At 39.0% G+C, this 17369-nt stretch overlaps 1 protein-coding gene across 3 annotated transcripts; it reads left to right on the forward strand.

Moving 5' to 3' along the window:
* Nucleotides 1–2167: 2167 nt before the first annotated feature.
* FAM98B (family with sequence similarity 98 member B) lies at nucleotides 2168–16840 on the forward strand. 3 transcript variants are annotated; one of them, XM_064424138.1, is made up of 8 exons: nucleotides 2168–2344; nucleotides 3095–3243; nucleotides 4012–4146; nucleotides 4850–5028; nucleotides 11658–11738; nucleotides 12122–12238; nucleotides 14591–14758; nucleotides 16194–16840. In XM_064424138.1, the coding sequence occupies exons 1-8, from the start codon at nucleotides 2280–2282 to the stop codon at nucleotides 16539–16541; spliced, it is 1242 nt and encodes a 413-aa protein (XP_064280208.1). In that variant the 5' UTR covers nucleotides 2168–2279; the 3' UTR covers nucleotides 16542–16840. The 3 variants fall into 3 exon arrangements, with proteins under 3 accessions (XP_064280208.1, XP_064280207.1, XP_064280205.1); XM_064424137.1 differs by lacking the exon at nucleotides 2168–2344 and adding an exon at nucleotides 2351–2704; XM_064424135.1 differs by lacking the exon at nucleotides 2168–2344 and adding an exon at nucleotides 2732–2979.
* Nucleotides 16841–17369: the final 529 nt, after the last annotated feature.

A 17369-nucleotide genomic window follows, 5' to 3' on the forward strand; every position in this document is an offset into this window, starting at 1 on the left:
GATTTTTCAAGAACATCCTGTGGAATTAAAACAGTGACTGTTTTAAAACATGCTTGGCTATCATCCAGCTATCTCTCTATCTCTCTATCTATCTATAAGTGTGTGTGTATATGTATGTATGTACGTATGTATAAGCAATGCTATCAAAAGACAGTGGGAGAAAATTACTAATTTAGGTGTTTTCCTGTAACATAAATTAGCAAAATACTTTTATTAGGAATGTTTACAGCAAGACGCACTGCTGCCATCTACTTGTACCACAAAGTACCTCTTAAATCACTAGGTTTCTTTTTAATTTTGATAATGTTATGCTAGTTTCACCTCCAGTTGTTCCCAGTTCTTTGTCTTAGCCTGCATTATTGACTGATATGAAAATTTCCCAGTTTTGGAGAAAACTGTACAGGGATGAATCACTCTCGGTGACATAGAGATACAGCTTTAAAAAAGAAAGGAAAAGAGAAGTGGCTATTTGTGTCCAGTTCTGCATATCTTGTTTTCTCATTCTCCTAATTTGAGATTAATGTTTAAAAAGGAGCAAGAATTCATGTTCTGAATCTCTGTTCTCAGATGCATGCTCCTTCATTTAGAGAAATTATGTTAGCCCATTTGAAACAAAAGCTAATCAAAGTTCTGTCACATGGTACGAGCCAGTTGAGACCTGTGAAAGAGATTGCTGAGGTACTGGCACTGATGTACACATATGGTCAACATAAGTGTGTCAGCCTTCAGGATGCTCTTCCTTCTCCTGACTGCCATAAACAATGTTTTTTTATTTCTAGATTTCTGCCTGGGCATGTGGGAGGATGTTATAGCTGTCCTGATACCCACTTTTTAAAGCTTAGCACTCAGTAAAGCCGCATCTTCTGTTAAACAGAAATAATTCAAAATAGTTGCTTCAAAAATTGTAGAGATTTCACACATTAAGAACATCTATGTTGTAATTACTTCCATTTGATTGTATGCCTTTCTGGTCTTCATCACAGATGTACCCACTGGATTTTCTGAAGATCCATGTAAGAAAACACTGGTTAAAAAAGGTCAAAAAGGCTGTTGTGGTTTTACACCACCTGGCAACCAAGCAACATGCAACCATTCACTCACTCCCTCCTTCTCTCCCTCTGGGGAGAGAATCGAAAAAATGGAAACACACATAGGTTAAAAAGTAAAGAGCAAAGGCTAGAAATCTTGTGGGTTGAGGTAAAAGACAGTTTAATACATAAATCAGAAGTCGTGCATGCAAGCAAAGCAAAACAGGAATTAAGTCACTGCTTCCCATGAGCCCACTGGGAGCGTTCAGCCATCGCCTGGACAAGACTTACTCAGGAAGACAAATGCCATCATATCCAACTCCAAATATCCCCCCTTATTCCCTTTCCCCCAAGCTTTATATACTGATCATGATGCCACACGGCCTGGAATATCACTTTGGTAGCTGGGGTCAGCTGTCCTGGCTGCGCCTCTTCCCAGCACCACCAGTCCCTTCACAGCTGGGGTACTATGAGAGCACGAGAAGCAGAAAAAGCCTTGGCTCTGTGCAAGCACTGCTCAGCAATAACAAAAAACATCTTTATATTATCAGCACTACTTTCAGCCCTACCCCGAAACACAGTCCCACACTAGTCACAGTGGAGAGAGTTCACTCCACATCAGCCAAAATCTGCACAGCGGGGCTGAGGCACCACCCCACAGTGGAAAATCTGCAGGTGCCCGGGAGATACGGCCTGTACCATCTCGGGCAGAATTTCTCAATTTGAGAGGTCACAGAAATAACGCACAAGTCCAGGCCTCAACACCAGCTTTTTGAACCACGACCCAGGGGGGGCTTGGGGTAGGGGTGGCAGAGCTGGCTGCCCTGCATGAGCCGTGTCCGGAGCTCCAAAGGGTGGCTGCTGTCGCTCCCGATCCTGTATTTCTCCAGGCGGCCGGGACCCCGTGGAGCGCGGCCAGCGGGCAGGGGTTCGGGGCCAAATCCGCAGCACAGCCGCAGGGCCAGGAGGAGATGAGCCCTGCCGGGCAAGGGCGAGGGAGCCCGGGCGCTCCCCAGCACGGGCGGAAAGGCAGAGCCGGGCTGTACAGCAGGGTCACCCCCAGACACAGGCGGGGGCTGGCCCCGAAGCGCCCGGCGGCCCCTCAGAGCGGGGGTGGCCGCCGAGGGAGGGGCGGGGGCAGCCCGGGGCCGCCCCCGGCCGGGGCTGCCGTGCGGCGGCAGCGGAACGCGGCGGCGGGTGCGGGTTGCGGAGGGCCGCTTTGAGGCGGGCACCGCGCGGCGCGGCGCCGGCATGAGGGAGCTGCCGCCGGGCCCGGGGATGGAGAGCGACATCTTAGACGCGCTGGAGGCCTTGGGGTAACCGGGGAGCAGCGGTGGCTGCCCCTGCGAAGGGCGAGAGGCCGCGGGCAGCCCGGCAGGGCGCGGAGCGGGCCGCCGCAGCCGCGGGCGAGAGGCCGCGCCGGAGGCGGGAGCGACGGGAGCGCGGCGTCGGCCGAGGAACGGGCCCCGCGCTGCGGCGGGGCCGGGCCTCGGCCGGGAGCGGGGTCACGGCCGGGGCGGTGCGCTCGGCCGGGCTGTAGGGCGGGGATGGCATAGGAGCCCGGGCGCTCCGTGGGGCACAGCGGCCGCGGCCAGCGGTGGGGCGGCCACGGGAGAATGGCGGGGCAGCACCGCGTTCTGTGGTGCCTGCACACCTCCCGCGGTGTGCTACGCGTGGTACGGGACAAACACTGCGAAATAATCTAGTTTCCGGTTATGTTATTCCCAGTACTACCGGGCAGTCAGTTACTGTTGGGAGGAAGTTTGACCAACCGCTTGAGTTAACGCTTGAGTTCTCTGTCAGAGAGATCAAAGTGTTTTCACATGCACACGTGAAAGTGCCTGTCTCATATTTTCTGACAAACTCTTTTGTATATAAATGACCAATAACTTTTTGGTGTGCTTAAAAGAAAAACGTCTGAATTATTCCTTGACGAAAATAATGTAGAAAGGTTCATTCCTTTAAGTGAATGTAGTTACTAACCAGCTTATAGTAAAATAATTTGAAAATATGTATATTTTATGTTATGTTTGCTTCTTATTACTAATGTTTATCCGTCTGTGCAGGTACACGGGTGCCCTGCTGGAGGAGGAGGCCCTTAAAAAAGCAGCAGAAAATGGATTGTCTTCACCAGAATTTTTTGAGCTTTGCGTTTGGTTAGGATCCCAGATAAAGTCACTTTGTAATATGGAAGAAAGCATCACTGCAACAGATGGTATATCAATGTTAATTTAGTATTTGTTCAGTGGATTTAGACCCATACTGTCCAGCTAATAGTGAATTACAATGTTGAAGTTTACAAGCCCAGCTCAGGCTGATATTTGTATATATGTGGCTCTTACATTAAGACCTCCTGTTCTGAAAACTGTTTCAAAAGGAAAAAAGAAGGTGATTTGAGGTGGTTTTAGATATACATAAATGTGAAAAGTACATTCATGCCTGTAGTCACACTTTGATGACATGAATTGCAGTGCCGGGTGTTTCCTGGCACAGTGTTGCGGTCAGCTCCGTGTGTGGATACCTGAAGTGCTTGTAGCACTGCCTGATTGTTGCTGCCAAGGGCTGGAGTTTGGATGAGATTTTATATTACTTACGTTTTTACCAAAAAAGTAGTGGAACTAAAACCAAGCACTGAAAATAATGGACTCATGACTCCTGTGACTTCTTAATCAGAAAATTAGTTACACTGACGCGCTGTATAGTGACATGAACTGTTCACTTCCTACTGATGGTTGTTTGTGTTCATGTCCTCACAGACTGCTGTAGCATTACCTCATTCAAAGCATGAGTACAAGATACTATTAGAAGGCATATCTTCTTGTATGTAGGACTTTTTAAAGAAAAATGTTACTGTGGTGGTAGGTGGTTAATCTTTGGGCTTCAACGATATTGTTGAAATCTGCAATAGAAGTGTATGTTAAAAAATTAGATTGCAGTTTGATGTTTCTGTAACAAGCCATTAATTGTGCATTTATTTCCATAGGAGTGAAAGATATAGAGAGCTTCCAGCTTGAAGTTAGTGGCTTTCTGAGAGAAATGGCTTGTCCATATTCATCACTGGTGTCTGGAGACATCAAAGACAGATTAAGAGAGAAAGAAGATTGTCTTAAACTTATTTGTGAGTAATAATAATTTTTCCCATTTATAATACAGTGTTTTGTGTGCATGCTTTATCACAACTGAACAGTTTACACTGAAGAGTTCTTGATGTGTTTTTAAGTTGATGTGTGCAGTCGTTACACAGTAGCTCAGCATGCATCAACTCACTTGTGTAAAGTGAAAAATAGAGCAGCATTAGAAAGCTGTTTAGCAGAAACTAAAATTTCTTTTAAAAGTACGGTGCAACCTACTGAGGCTCCCTGATCCTTCTCTTGATCCAGTTGTTCCTGCTCACCTAAACTAAGACTTGCTTCCTGTGTTTGTGAGAGGTGTCAGGGCAGCTTGAACAGGAATGCTGCACAATCTGAAGGTGCTGAAAGCAGAATTGAGAGAAACAATGTCTTAAGTGTAAGTTGGACTTGGACAAAGGAGTGGCAGCAGGAACCAATGTGATAATATGAAACTAGCCAAGGAACGTGGGATCTGGTGGCAGAAGGGGGTTGAACAGTTCAATGCAGTGTGTAGACTGAAGGTAGGAAGTCAGGTGAGAGGGAATTGAGGTAAAGAATAGGAAGCATACTGACCTATTCAGGAGAAAACTGAGAAAGTCTCCCTTTTATCATGGTTATCTTACAAATAAGATATTGTAGCTGTACTGAGAATGTGGGTGCAGAAATGCTTAAGTGTCTCTAAATCTGCTGTTATGATGCTTTTCTCTCTAGTATTTCTAAGTACAGAACTTCAGGCTTTAAAGATATTGCAGAGCAAGAAAGTTAAAGGCTCTCATTTGGAAAAGCACAGTGAAATTATTGAGGAAGTGCAAGCTATTTGTGATGCACTGGGTCTGCCAAACTCCTCATCTTCTGGTATTCCTCCCTTGTTAACCAGTGTGGAACAAAAGGTATGGGCTTTTACATTTTCTCACTCTTGCTAAACTGTAAGCACTGTCCCTGTAACCATTCATTGTAGAGCTAAGGGCCCAGCAGTCTCACCCATAAAAACCCTATATGACAAGTGCAAAAGTTTTGATTCCTTAGGCCAGCTTAGTGTTTTAAGTTAAACTGTTTTAGTTATGAGGTGAAGTATTTCAGCATTTCCCTGAGGTTGCAATGTACCTGATCAGACATATTTGCCATGCAAGTTTAAGGTGTAAGTTTTCCTCTTACCCATTCAAATGTGCTGTAGCAAGCAGAAAACTTCGGGTAATAACTGATTGTGCATTTATATACCTGCAGTCATTTCTGAAATGTATTGAAATTTAATATCCAAAACTTAAATTAGTCCTTTTGAGTTTATTAATTTCTTAATTGCAAGTGTGGATTTGTTGCAGAAGAGGATGAAAATGCCTGCATTGCCAGTATTCAGTGAATAAGGCAACTTAAACCTTAGTCAGCAAGATAGTTCTTTCTGTTGTGGCCCTCCAGGTTCTAACTCATTTCACTGATGTGATCCTTAATCTGAGTTCCTTACTGCAAAATGTAAATAGGCTCTTGAGGTGGAATTTATCTTCTCTGTCATACTGCTAGAAGTTTTGCTCTTCATCTCTCTCTAGTGTTTGAGGAGAGACTGATTCCCTCTTGTAGGGTAGAATAAAAACTCCCACTGCTTCTGAGTCTTTAAATTTAATAATTTGACATGATTGTGCTTATTTTTTTTCATTCTTCGTCATCAACAATTGAGCAGTTGAACATTCAGAGATTTTGGGGAGAGGGCCTATTGCATGATTTTCTTACATCTGTCTTCAGTGTGACAAGACAAAACCTTTAATAGGTTAATTTATAAATGGCATCACCCATCAGGTGCAAGTGGAACTGCCTATTCCTACACTATCTGTGCTTGGTCTCTTTAGTTCTAAGGAAATCTTACATTCAGTAAATATTTTTGAAGGGATGAAGAAACAATTCTAGCACTGTTTTGGGAATGAAAGTGTCAGTTACAGCTGCTGACTAATGGCCTGATTGTGCTGATCTCCCTGTGTGAGTGATAGCTGTGTTTACATCCATGTGTGTTCATAGGCTGCAGCTATGGCCTGTGACCTTCCTTGCTCAATTCCTTGCTTTACTTCTCCTGGGCAGATTTAGTTTCATCGCATTGTAGGGACAGGACTCCAGTTCTGCAGTTGTGGGACTGCAAGACCAGACCTGGAGCACCAGTTCCTTCATACACACATAGTGATATAGAATGTTTTCTTTGAATTATTGGACACCTGGTGTCTCCCAACTTTTGCAAAGTCTGACATTTCCTATCAGACAGCATGACAGGCTTGAATTGTGCATGGTGTTGCCATCCCAGTTTGTATAAACTGTTACCCTTTCAGAAGTACTCAAACAAGCAGGATCTGAAAAGTATTTTATCTTTGGTTTTGTTGGTTGGGTTTGTTTTTTTTTAATTAATGGTGCCTGGACTATTTTCCAGTAGTTTTCAGGTCTGCCAGTTCCACAGTGGTTATACCACTTGTACTCACTTCAGAGTGTAGAAAGGTGACAAAACTGGTTCATTCATCTTCTGTGACTCCTAATTAATAGTGTAATGTGTTCTCTGTGTGCTTCATCCCTTACGAACAAAGGATTTTTTTCTTACCTTGCAAGAGATTTTGCAGAATTTCTGCAATGTGTTTACTTGTCCTCCTATATTACTTTAATATAGGAGAAGTTTGGAGTTATTTTGATAGATGACAGGGTTAGAGACCTAAACTTATAGGTATAGCTGCTTTAGAATGGTGGTGCCACCAATTAAAGTTCATTGGCTTTGTAAACATTTCTTTAAGAGCACCATTTTATTACTTTTTTAATATGAGCACAGAAATTTACTTGAAATTATATATTTATTTTTCCAAATATTTTTTTGGTTTTGATTTAATTAGATTCTGCATACTATTGCAGCTGTTGATGTTTAGTATTGTATCATTCATAATACAGACTTACATACTGATCTAGTATTTTTATTTAGTGTATCTGCAAATGTATCTGCAGCATTTCAACATGTCTACTCTTTGTCTCTGTCTAGCATCTTCAGCATTGTCAGTAGCTGTGGGAGTAGTTCTGAGAATAGTTTGGCTGTGCAGCAGCAACCTACCAAAGGCCAGATCACACACTGTATTTTGGTATGGAACATTAGAATATTTATTGTTTTAAGTGATTTTCCAGTTTATTTAAGAGTTTATTATAAAATCTGGATTGATTTCTTCATTCAAAATGAGTTTTATAAGTAGCTCAAACTTTGAATGTACAATCATAGCAAGATCTTTTGCATATCCTGTAATTACCTAGGGTAGTGGTTATCAATATACCTAAGAAAATGAGAGATAAATTGACAGTATTACAGCCTTCTGTCACTAAGTATATCTTACTATACAGCACTGAAAAACTAATACTAATTTTCAAATTGTTTAAGATGCTGTTTCCTTGTAAAGTATACAAAGGGGGAATCTAGGAGTCAATCTGAGTTTTAATGCCAAAACCTTCATAAATTCTAAATGAACATTGATGAAAGATTCAGAAAAGTTCATGCCAGTGTTGTGCTTTGTAACTAATGCTTACATCTGGCTGTTTTCTAATCAAGATAGTGTGAATTTCACACCTAATTACAAAGTGACATTCTAATACCGTTTATTTGAAAAAACTTTTAATGTGATATTATTCAAAAGACTTCTTAACTTTTTTGGCCCACATTATTAAAAATACTCTGCTACTTTTCACATATCAGTTAAATGAAAAGAAGCTACAAAGGGCTGCTGAACAAACTAAGTCAAAATTAAGCTAACATAACACATAAGTGAAATGTGAGAAATTTTTTTTAATATTTGTGTAGAAATGCTAGAATTTATTATTATTAATGTGTTTCATTTAACATAAATAATAACATAATAAAATTCATTTTTATTTAACATAATAACAAAAATTTACAATATTAACAAAATTTCATTTAACATAAATAATAACATAATAAAATTATCTGTAGTAATTTTACAGATGTAATGGTGCCTGGACAGTAAGGATTAATGTAACTGCAGGGAACAAGACTGAAGAGTTGTCCTGTCACCAGACACCAAACAAAAATGTATTTAAAGTTAGATAAATACTGAATTTATCAGCAGGTGTATGAAAGAGAGGCTTAAAAATATTTTGTGCTTAAGATTTTGAGTGATCTCTATGCAACTGTACAGTATGACTGTACACCTTATGACTAATTAAGGCAACATTCTTTCCTCAAATTTAAATTAATGACACCTTTCCACAGGTCAGGTTTTTTCAAAATCTCAAAAAACTCTGGACATGCATACATATATGATGTTTTTCTGTGCAAATGGTGTTAAATGTAAAAATTACTGCTCTGTTTTGAGAAAAGATGAGGATATTTAATAAATACATTGAACATGGTAATGAAATTGGAGCTAAATTTATTTTCAGTTGTATAAAATTACAAAACAAATGATAAATGTCATGTTCAATAAGGATACACCTTATTTGTTAACAGTAGAATAACTGTTTATTTTTATGCAGCAGATTTGAATTTGGTTTTTTTGGCTCAAGCGATCCAATGGCTGATTTGTTTTCATTTTATATTTAGAGACTGTGAACTCCCAAAGCAGTCCCATATATTTTTAGTGTTACCAAGGTTATTGATTACATGGTATGTCAAATAGTCAAATATACTTGTCTACATCTGGTTTTAATTATTTGGTTTTATTTTTACACCTGAATGTGTAAAAACATTAGGATGATTTGGCTCTTACAATTTGTTTTATGTTTCTTTGAGTGTGTTTTCACTGCTCTTTTATCAGGGCACTGCATTTGGTTTTGTTCCCACTTACATATACAGACTTCTTTCTGGGATGTGGTGAGTTTTTTTAACTCCTGCATATCCTTCTCAATCCAGGAAAACTATCGTGTGTGGGAATACAGGTTATAGCATAGATTCTCACATCCATTGTATTCTTGTCCTCTGGCAGACTGTTGTGTGCCAGAGTTCCTGTGCTCATACCTCTGTCATCCATCGTGGCTGGGCAGTGTATTCTGCAGCTGTAAGGCAGCTCAGCTTGCTCCACCATTATAGCTGTAGGGTTTCCCCATGAGCTCTGCTGGTGGGAGTGAGGAGTAAGTAGAGATTCACTAATCTGAATATGACTTCACAGTATGTCAAAAACATAGATCAGTTCATGAGTATAGACCAGGTCATCAGTGAAGAGCTTGCTCCTTAACTGTTACTTATTAGTAAAGCTGTGCTGGATAAAAATTATATAGGTGTTCTCTGACTTGGAAAGAAAACATTGCAGAAATTTGGGAGTGGTTTCTCAGACAGTAAAGGACTGTTTCATTTAGCTGCTCTTCTTTCTTCTAGTTCTGATTTTCATTGATTATCTTCCTTAATTGTTCTCTCTAAATTTCCTTTCACTTTTCAGTTCATGGAAATTAGGAGTATGCAGCAGTGATTGACTTGTGATGGCAGAATGTGTGGCTTTTGTATGTGGAGCCCATTGTTGTGTTTACCTCTTAGTTGACCTTGCAGCTACAAACTTAAAATAATTCTAATCTCTAGGTAGTATTCAGCATCACTGGCTTTCACAATCTAACTGTAAATTACATTGAGAGTTTTTCATTTTGCTGTATTGGTTTTTGTTTCAGCAGCTGGTCTCATTTTGATAGACTCTCTTTCTTTCAAACTTTGAGGTAATATTTCTGACCACAGTGGTATATGAAGAGACACCTCTTGCCCCATAGAATTTTTGATTCATCTGCTATTCATTCCTTCTTCTATACTTGTTACTGACTGATCTGTTAATCTCTTGTTGTCATACTGATCTTACTCTATTGTTGATTATTAACTTTTGATTTTGATCTTCAGGCGTTTATTTAAGTTCAAACATAGTTTGTGCTTAGGTGCATTTGCGTTTTGGAGTGGAATATGGCACTCTGTACGTGCTTCAGTTAAACTGGCTACCTGCAGAAGACAGACAACCTTGGAATGGTTTTTGTCAAGAAAAAGGTTATAGAGAAGCAGGGATTATCAGAGAAAGAGTGTTGGGATCAGTATGGTACATGGATCTGAACTTCACCCCGTATTGTAACCTCTTTTGATATAAATTGAATATAATAACAGGGAATATTACACTAATTAGATTGACACTTTTCAGATACTGCTAGGCAGTTTTTTCTGATAGAGTCAAAACAGTGTTTTCCCTTAATTTGCTCACTGCACAGTATATTTACCTTTTTCTGGGTTATTGTGTTTTTAACCTGCCAGAGTGCTGCCCAGCAGTGATGTAAAAAGAAAGAACAAAAACCTTAGTTTTCACATAAAATTTGAGACCAGATTTTTTCTTTATATATACAATAAAAAAATTTGAGATAATTATAAAAATCCTGCCATATGAGAGTTGATTTACTAAGCATTTCTTTTTAAAATTAACTAGGTGCTCCTGAATTTGAATTTTGACGTCTGGAATTTTTTTTCATATCAATCATTAGAGATTATATTTGTGTAACATGTGAAGCTCAAAACTGAGCTTTGAACCATGCCTTTGTGACAAATGTAATGTAGATGCCTGTGTGCCCGCATGAAATCTTATAATCCTTGCAAATATATCTAATGGCTGTCCCCAGATACAGGTTTTACTGTAGATCATGCACTACCTTAATCCTCCTTTTGACATACAAAAGAAAATTATTTCTAGTTTTACTCATTTTGCTTGGTTTCCCATGGTTATTTACTGAAGCAAATTAAGATGTACTTCTCTCCACCAGACTGTACAAAACTTGAACAATAATATGCATGCAGTCAACTCCAGCTGAAAAATCAGTTGGATTATGTTCAGGCTGTGTACAAGTATTGTGGGCACTCATGGTAATGATTTTAGAAGAAGCCAAAGGCAGTTCACTGAGTAAGAGGAGATAGAGGTTTCTTGTAATGAGAGAGGAGAATACAGTGGTGTTTGGAAGGTAGAGAGAGCATATTTCATCTCTAATTATTGAGGGCAAGAACTAGTGGAAGAAGTGTAAGGAAATTTGATGTAGAGTGAATGCAAAAGTTCTAAACATAACGTTAGCTGGAACCAGTTATAGGATTAGAATAAAATTAATGAGAAAGGCAGGAGATATGGCAGGCATGCAGTCATCCTTTCTTAATAACACCCATCACCAGATTTTTTTGTAGCCCAGTGTAACATTTGGCAACGGAAGTCGGAACTTCCATTTGTTGACATTACAAGACTTAGTATCTAAAATGGGTAATTTAGCTAGTCCTACTTCCTCTATGCACTTGATAAATTTGCTATATAACTATTGTTCTGTTAATGGGAGGACAAATGATGTCCCATAAAATATCTTTGTATAGAGGCTGGTCATCTCACAGAAGTACTCAGGAGTTCATTTTGTAGTGGATCATAAGCTAGAAGAGGTGTATCTGTTTCATGAGTCTGCTAAAACAAATGTGCTGTTTTTGATCTTCCGAGTAGCAAAAGAGATTGTAACAAATTTTGCTGAAATAAATCTAAATATCATTTGTTTTCTGAGATGTATGTGTTTTTTTCAGGTGAAGGACATTCTCTCAAAAGTTAAAAATAACCATGTGGGGAAATCTCTGCTAACAAAACCTCTGAACTCTGACCAAGTGGTAAAGAAAAGTTTCTCCATTTCTTTCCAGTATTTAACAGGATGGCCAAAATAAATGTATATGGCTTCATTTAACTTTGCCTTTCTATAGTCACTGTTCTATTGCTGAATATTAATACTAAAATTCAGTTGCTAAATACTAACAGTGATAATCAGGTATTCTTCCAGAACTGACATTACAAACCACACCTTGTGTTGATTCATCCCTTGTTCATTTTCAAATCATTTTGTACATGCATACTACTGTAGCATTACATAGATGCTGTGTAGTTTGTAGTGGTCACCTCAGGATAGACATCATAGTTGATAGATGGGGTTAAGTTTGAATTGACCTCTATAACTTTATACATTTGTCTGTTTGAATTTCTTATTGTAACACTGCAGGAAAGATTGGAAAAGATCAATGATGCTCTTTGCAGTGAGTACGAGTGTCGACGGCGGATGTTGATGAAGAGGCTCGATGTGACTGTGCAGTCTTTTGGCTGGTCTGATAGAGCAAAGGTAAACTCAGTGTATTTTTTGCTTACTGTAGGTGGGAGTCTGCTACTGTTCACCAAGTCTTCCTACAGAATATGCATGCCATGTAAATACACAAATACACTTTCATCACTGTTATCTTTTTTCCAGCCTGTTCTCATCTCAAGTTGTAATACCCAAATCCTAGGTATTGAGGAAGGGGATGGATTTAACCAGGCATGGTACAGTCTATCCTTTGTGACTGTTTATAGCTTCACAATTAGAAATTCTAGCATCCTTTGCTGGGATTTCTCACTTTAACTAAAGTTCCCATTTCCCTGTTTTCTGTATCTGACACCCTCTAATGAGTTTACTAACTAGGAGGCAACCTCTGCACCTCATGCAGATGCAAAAGACAAATACTGGGCTTTAATATAGATTGGGTGGAAAATGTGACTTCATAAAGTCTGAGAGGTTACAGTGACTGCCCCCTATCTTGGATTCTACTAGATGAACAGCCATTCAGTTGAACAGGTTATTTGAATAGTAGCCTGTGTGAGAAAATCACACAATTGCTTGTAATCCTTCCAGTCACTAAAAATTCCAAAGCACACCTCTGTATTTGTTCTGCTGGTATTGCTTTAATTGTGATAGTTTCATTTGTACTGTTTCCTACAACTCTGTATATTAAAAAATAATCATTATATTTCCAAGCTGGAAATGTATCTTGTTTGTATCCCAAAGAGTAGGGAGATAAGACACACAAAGTTTGTAATTTGATGAAGACACATGTGAGAAGCTGGAGGCAGATGTTTTTGTTCATTAGGGGCAAGATCAGCTTTCCTTCCAAAGGTTTCTTTAGAAAGCTTAGGATGAATAAATCTTAAAACTTGGAAAGTTTACTGAAAGTATGGATTGTTACAAGTCTTTGTGACATCACAATTTGTCATTGACACATGCAGAATCAACTACATGAAGCTCACTGAGTATCACTGGAACACGAGCCTAGGTGCTGCTGTGCTGCATTGGAGTAGCTCACTGTTTAATTTCTGAAGGGGTTGTGAATGCTTTTATCCTTCAAGAAAGGAAAAGGGAGGCGTTGAGCTCAGAGAAGCCAGGAGATGTCCCTACTTGTATAACTTCCTTACAGCTGTACCAATGCAATTATGCATCTTCAAATTTAAAGTATACTTCTAAAATGTAGTTGATGTGACTGATGACTAACTTAAGCAGACTAAAACTTTGTCACTTGCTATTGTTCCATAAAAACAATGAATGCCCTTTTGAAACAGAACAATAGTTTAAAGAGGTTTTTGATGATTAAGTAGTCAGATGATTCATTTTCCTCTCTTATAAAGACTGTTGATGTGAAATATGTGCAGTTACAGAAGTAACCAGATTACATACTAATTCAAAATAACATACTGTTCTAAATCTTTTTTTTCCTTATTCTCTTGAAGGAAAGAGTTATGTTAATAACTTCTTCGAGAGGGTTTTAGGGAAAATGTTCTGACATTGATGTAATTGAGAGATTTTTGTTTAAGCCAATAGACAAATTGTTGTCTTTTTAAAATTTGTTAGCTTGCCTTTTTTTTCCCCACCATTAAATAGATATTGATACATTTCTCTGCTTTTGATGGTATGGCATTTTGGGGATTTTTTTGTTTGTTTTTTTTGTAACTTGTTCAGCCTCCAAGAGGGTTAAGTTTGCAGACTGAAATGGGTTCACAAATGATGGAGTAATTACCTAGCAGAACAGTCTTGTAAAGGTTCGGCATGTATTGTTTGGTCTAGCCAATATTAAATGTTTTATTTCACTCTGTAGGTCATTCTAGATTTTCCCAGAAAGTATATTTCTTTTCTGCTAAATAAATGAAGCATCAAAGCATGCTTGGAAAAAAATCTAATGTTGTCCACTTTTCAGTCTCACCTTTTCGTGGCTTGCAAAATTGTTTTTGCTGCATTGATGTATTCTCAGGTTTTTTCCACAAATTTACTTTATGTTGAAGCTGCTCTGTTCTCATCATGTTTAGAAGCAATCTGTTGAATATGGTTATGTAAAGCTCTTGAGAAAGCAGGGTGGACTCCTTAAGTTTTAGTCTGTAGACATGTTGGAAGATGTTAAAAAAATCTGATGCCAGTGGATGGAGGAGTTTCTTTTGTACTGGTGCTAAGTGTCAGCATCAATTAAACATAATCAGCAGCACTTTCTGTGTAATGCCTCCACCAACAGGAAGAGAACTGGCACTATGTTTTGTAATATAGTTTGTATTTTCAGAAGCTACACCTCACCTTGTGTTCTGATTGAAACTTCCTGAGACCAGCACATGGTTTATAGTAAGTCTGTTGGCGTGTTTGCTACCTGGCAAGTAATTAGTGTTTGATGTAATCCTTCAGGTAAAAACAGATGAAATAGCACGGATCTACCAGCCCAAGCGCTACGCGCTGTCTCCAAAGTCCACCATTACACTGGCTCACCTTCTTGCTGCTCGCGAGGATTTGTCCAAGATCATAAGAACCAGTAGTGGATCAACACGGGAGAAGACTGCCTGTGCCATCAACAAGGTATGCTTTTCTGGCAGTGAGAAATAGACATGGGCATTTGCAGACCTCTCAAAAGGAATTCTGGAATTACACTGGTTTTGCTTGGTACCTTAATTTCATTTTTTCCATTTAAGAAAGGAAGGTTTGCAGTATTCTTGTAAACATTGTCCTTTCTTTGATCTTCCTAGACAGTCATGCAACAGGATAAAATAGAGTAGTGTAGACGAGGGGGGAAAGTGTGGGGAGTGTATATGTGTAATGTGTAAATGACCTCTTGAGTTCAGTGGAACTGCACACCTCAGGGATACATGTAAGTATTTGTGGTATCAGTTCCTGAGCTACCTTGCCAGTTTATTATTGTTTGGCTTGTAAATCCACATCTCTAGTTCATCAGTGTGTTATAAATCACAAAAGTTTCTGTAGAAGTGTCATTTTGCTGCAAAATAAAATTACCTGGTTTGGCTGCGGTAATGAATCAACATAGTGCTGCTCTCTTGTATGTGATAAAAGCTGAAGCTTGTAAGTAGTGACGTGAGTTTCACCATTCAAGTGGTGACTAAACCTGATTTTGTTGATCCTGTATTTACAGATTTTTCTAATGTTTTTACCTCATTTAGATACTTTAATATGTTTTGATCCTTAACACTCTGAAATTTCTTAATTATTGTAGGATTTTAGAGAAAGGTGGGTTTGTTTTTTTTTTGAGAGGACTTTAGTTGGAGTGCCTGGGACTAATCAGGGAATGTTAACATTGATCACACGGAGTTTAGGAAATACGAAGGCAACAACAAAAAGACCTACTTGGATACATCTTTGTTCTTCAAAGATGTTTGTTTTGTTTAACTTTGTCCAGTGCAGTTTTTCTTTTTATACACTGAGTAGTACCTGCCACAGACATGATGCCTTTTTTTTTCCTTTTCTTGGAAGCGTTACTGCAGCCTGTTGCATATTTTGTTCGTTCTGGCTCTTTACTGAGTATCAGTAGTTTGTAATGCTTGTGTGCCTTTGAGAACTGCACATCGGTTTGCCAGTTGTTTTTTTCTTGTTGGCTGATGAGGTTTAAACTTGAACTTTGAAATTTAAGTAGAAGAGCTACATCATAAGGAGTATAAATATATATGTGTATTTGTATATATTATATATGAAGTGTGTATATTGCTTATTGCAATACTGATACTTCAGGTGTGCAGTGTTCTTCATAAAAAAATCACAAAAGTAACATGAGCCAGCTGCAGTTATTTCTGTTTCAGAGGTGAAAAATGAGAACATTTCTAGAGTTCTGTTGTGGTGTTACAGGGACAGGAGATAGTGATTCTGCTGTCAGGCACTGTATTGAGGGGCCAAATTTCCTGAAAACAGCAGGCAGCATTTCTCTGTTCACAGGAGAAAATCCTGTGTCTCTTTAAGTTCATACTGCTGTTTTTTAACTCTGAAAATGACCTGTTTTTCCATACAGGTTCTGATGGGGAGAGTCCCTGACCGGGGAGGTAGACCAACAGAGATTGAACCACCTCCTCCTGAAATGCCTCCATGGCAAAAAAGACAAGAAGGTGGTGGAAGAGGTGGCTGGGGGGGTGGTGGTGGTGGAAGGGGTAACTGGGGGGGTGGTGGGGGTAGAGGAGGAGGAGGTTTCAGAGGTGGTGGAAGAGGTGGGGGTGGCTTCCAGGGTGGAGGTGGCTTCCAGGGTGGAGGTGGCTTCCAAGGTGGGGGTGGCTTCCAAGGTGGCAGGGGAGGTTATGGTGGCAGGGGAGGCTACGGTGATCCCTATGGTGGAAGGGGAGGGGGAGGATACCGAAGATACTAAAGTACTGTAAATCTTAACAGAGTAACTGGCAGAATATAGTGGTGGTGTTTACTGGTACTAGGACTCTAGATATGTTGACTTGGGTTTAGGTTAGAATTAAGTATGACCATATGAGTAATTTCATTAGACCAACTGATATTCTTCACTGAGTTCTTTTAGTTAACTGAAGTTTTATACTGAAATCTGATGACTGAAGTCCTTGTTTTTCGTACTGCTTATATGGTGTTTTTTATTATGTAATTTTATTTAAAATAAGTCTCAGAAAACTGAATAAAGCCCTTTCTAAACAAACAAAAATATATTAATGGTCAGACCTCTCTGATTATTGCATGTTGCATGTCTACTCTCCTGCTCCAAAATGTTGTGTAGAAAAAACAAAGTAGGCCTAAGAACTGGATGAAACCACTTTTAAAAGACTCAAGAATGCTGCTTTCAGGCTTGTTCTCTTCATGTCATTATTCTTCATTCATAGTTTTCATGAAAATTAATTCATTAATTCATTCATGTGAATGAATTTTAATTTCAAATGTTAAAATTCTTAAGGCTTTGGTGAAAATTATTCAGTTAGATTTGATTATTCTTGCAGAACTTCACATTATAGTAACATTGTAAATTAATACTCTACATAAGTTAATCAAATGAGGTTGGTTTTTTATGTTCATAATGTATCAGACACTCTTTAATGGTCAGAGCATGTACTGTAAACTCATCATAGTGAGTTTTGATAGTGTCTTATTTTCATTTTACCTGTTTTCCATTGTGGATGTTTTATAAAAATAATTTAAAATCAGATTGGGCAGAAAACTTGCAGGCATTGTGTTTGGTATG

Source organism: Passer domesticus, chromosome 6 (assembly GCF_036417665.1).
Source record: "Passer domesticus isolate bPasDom1 chromosome 6, bPasDom1.hap1, whole genome shotgun sequence".
In the NCBI taxonomy this organism is placed as follows: domain Eukaryota; kingdom Metazoa; phylum Chordata; class Aves; order Passeriformes; family Passeridae; genus Passer; species Passer domesticus.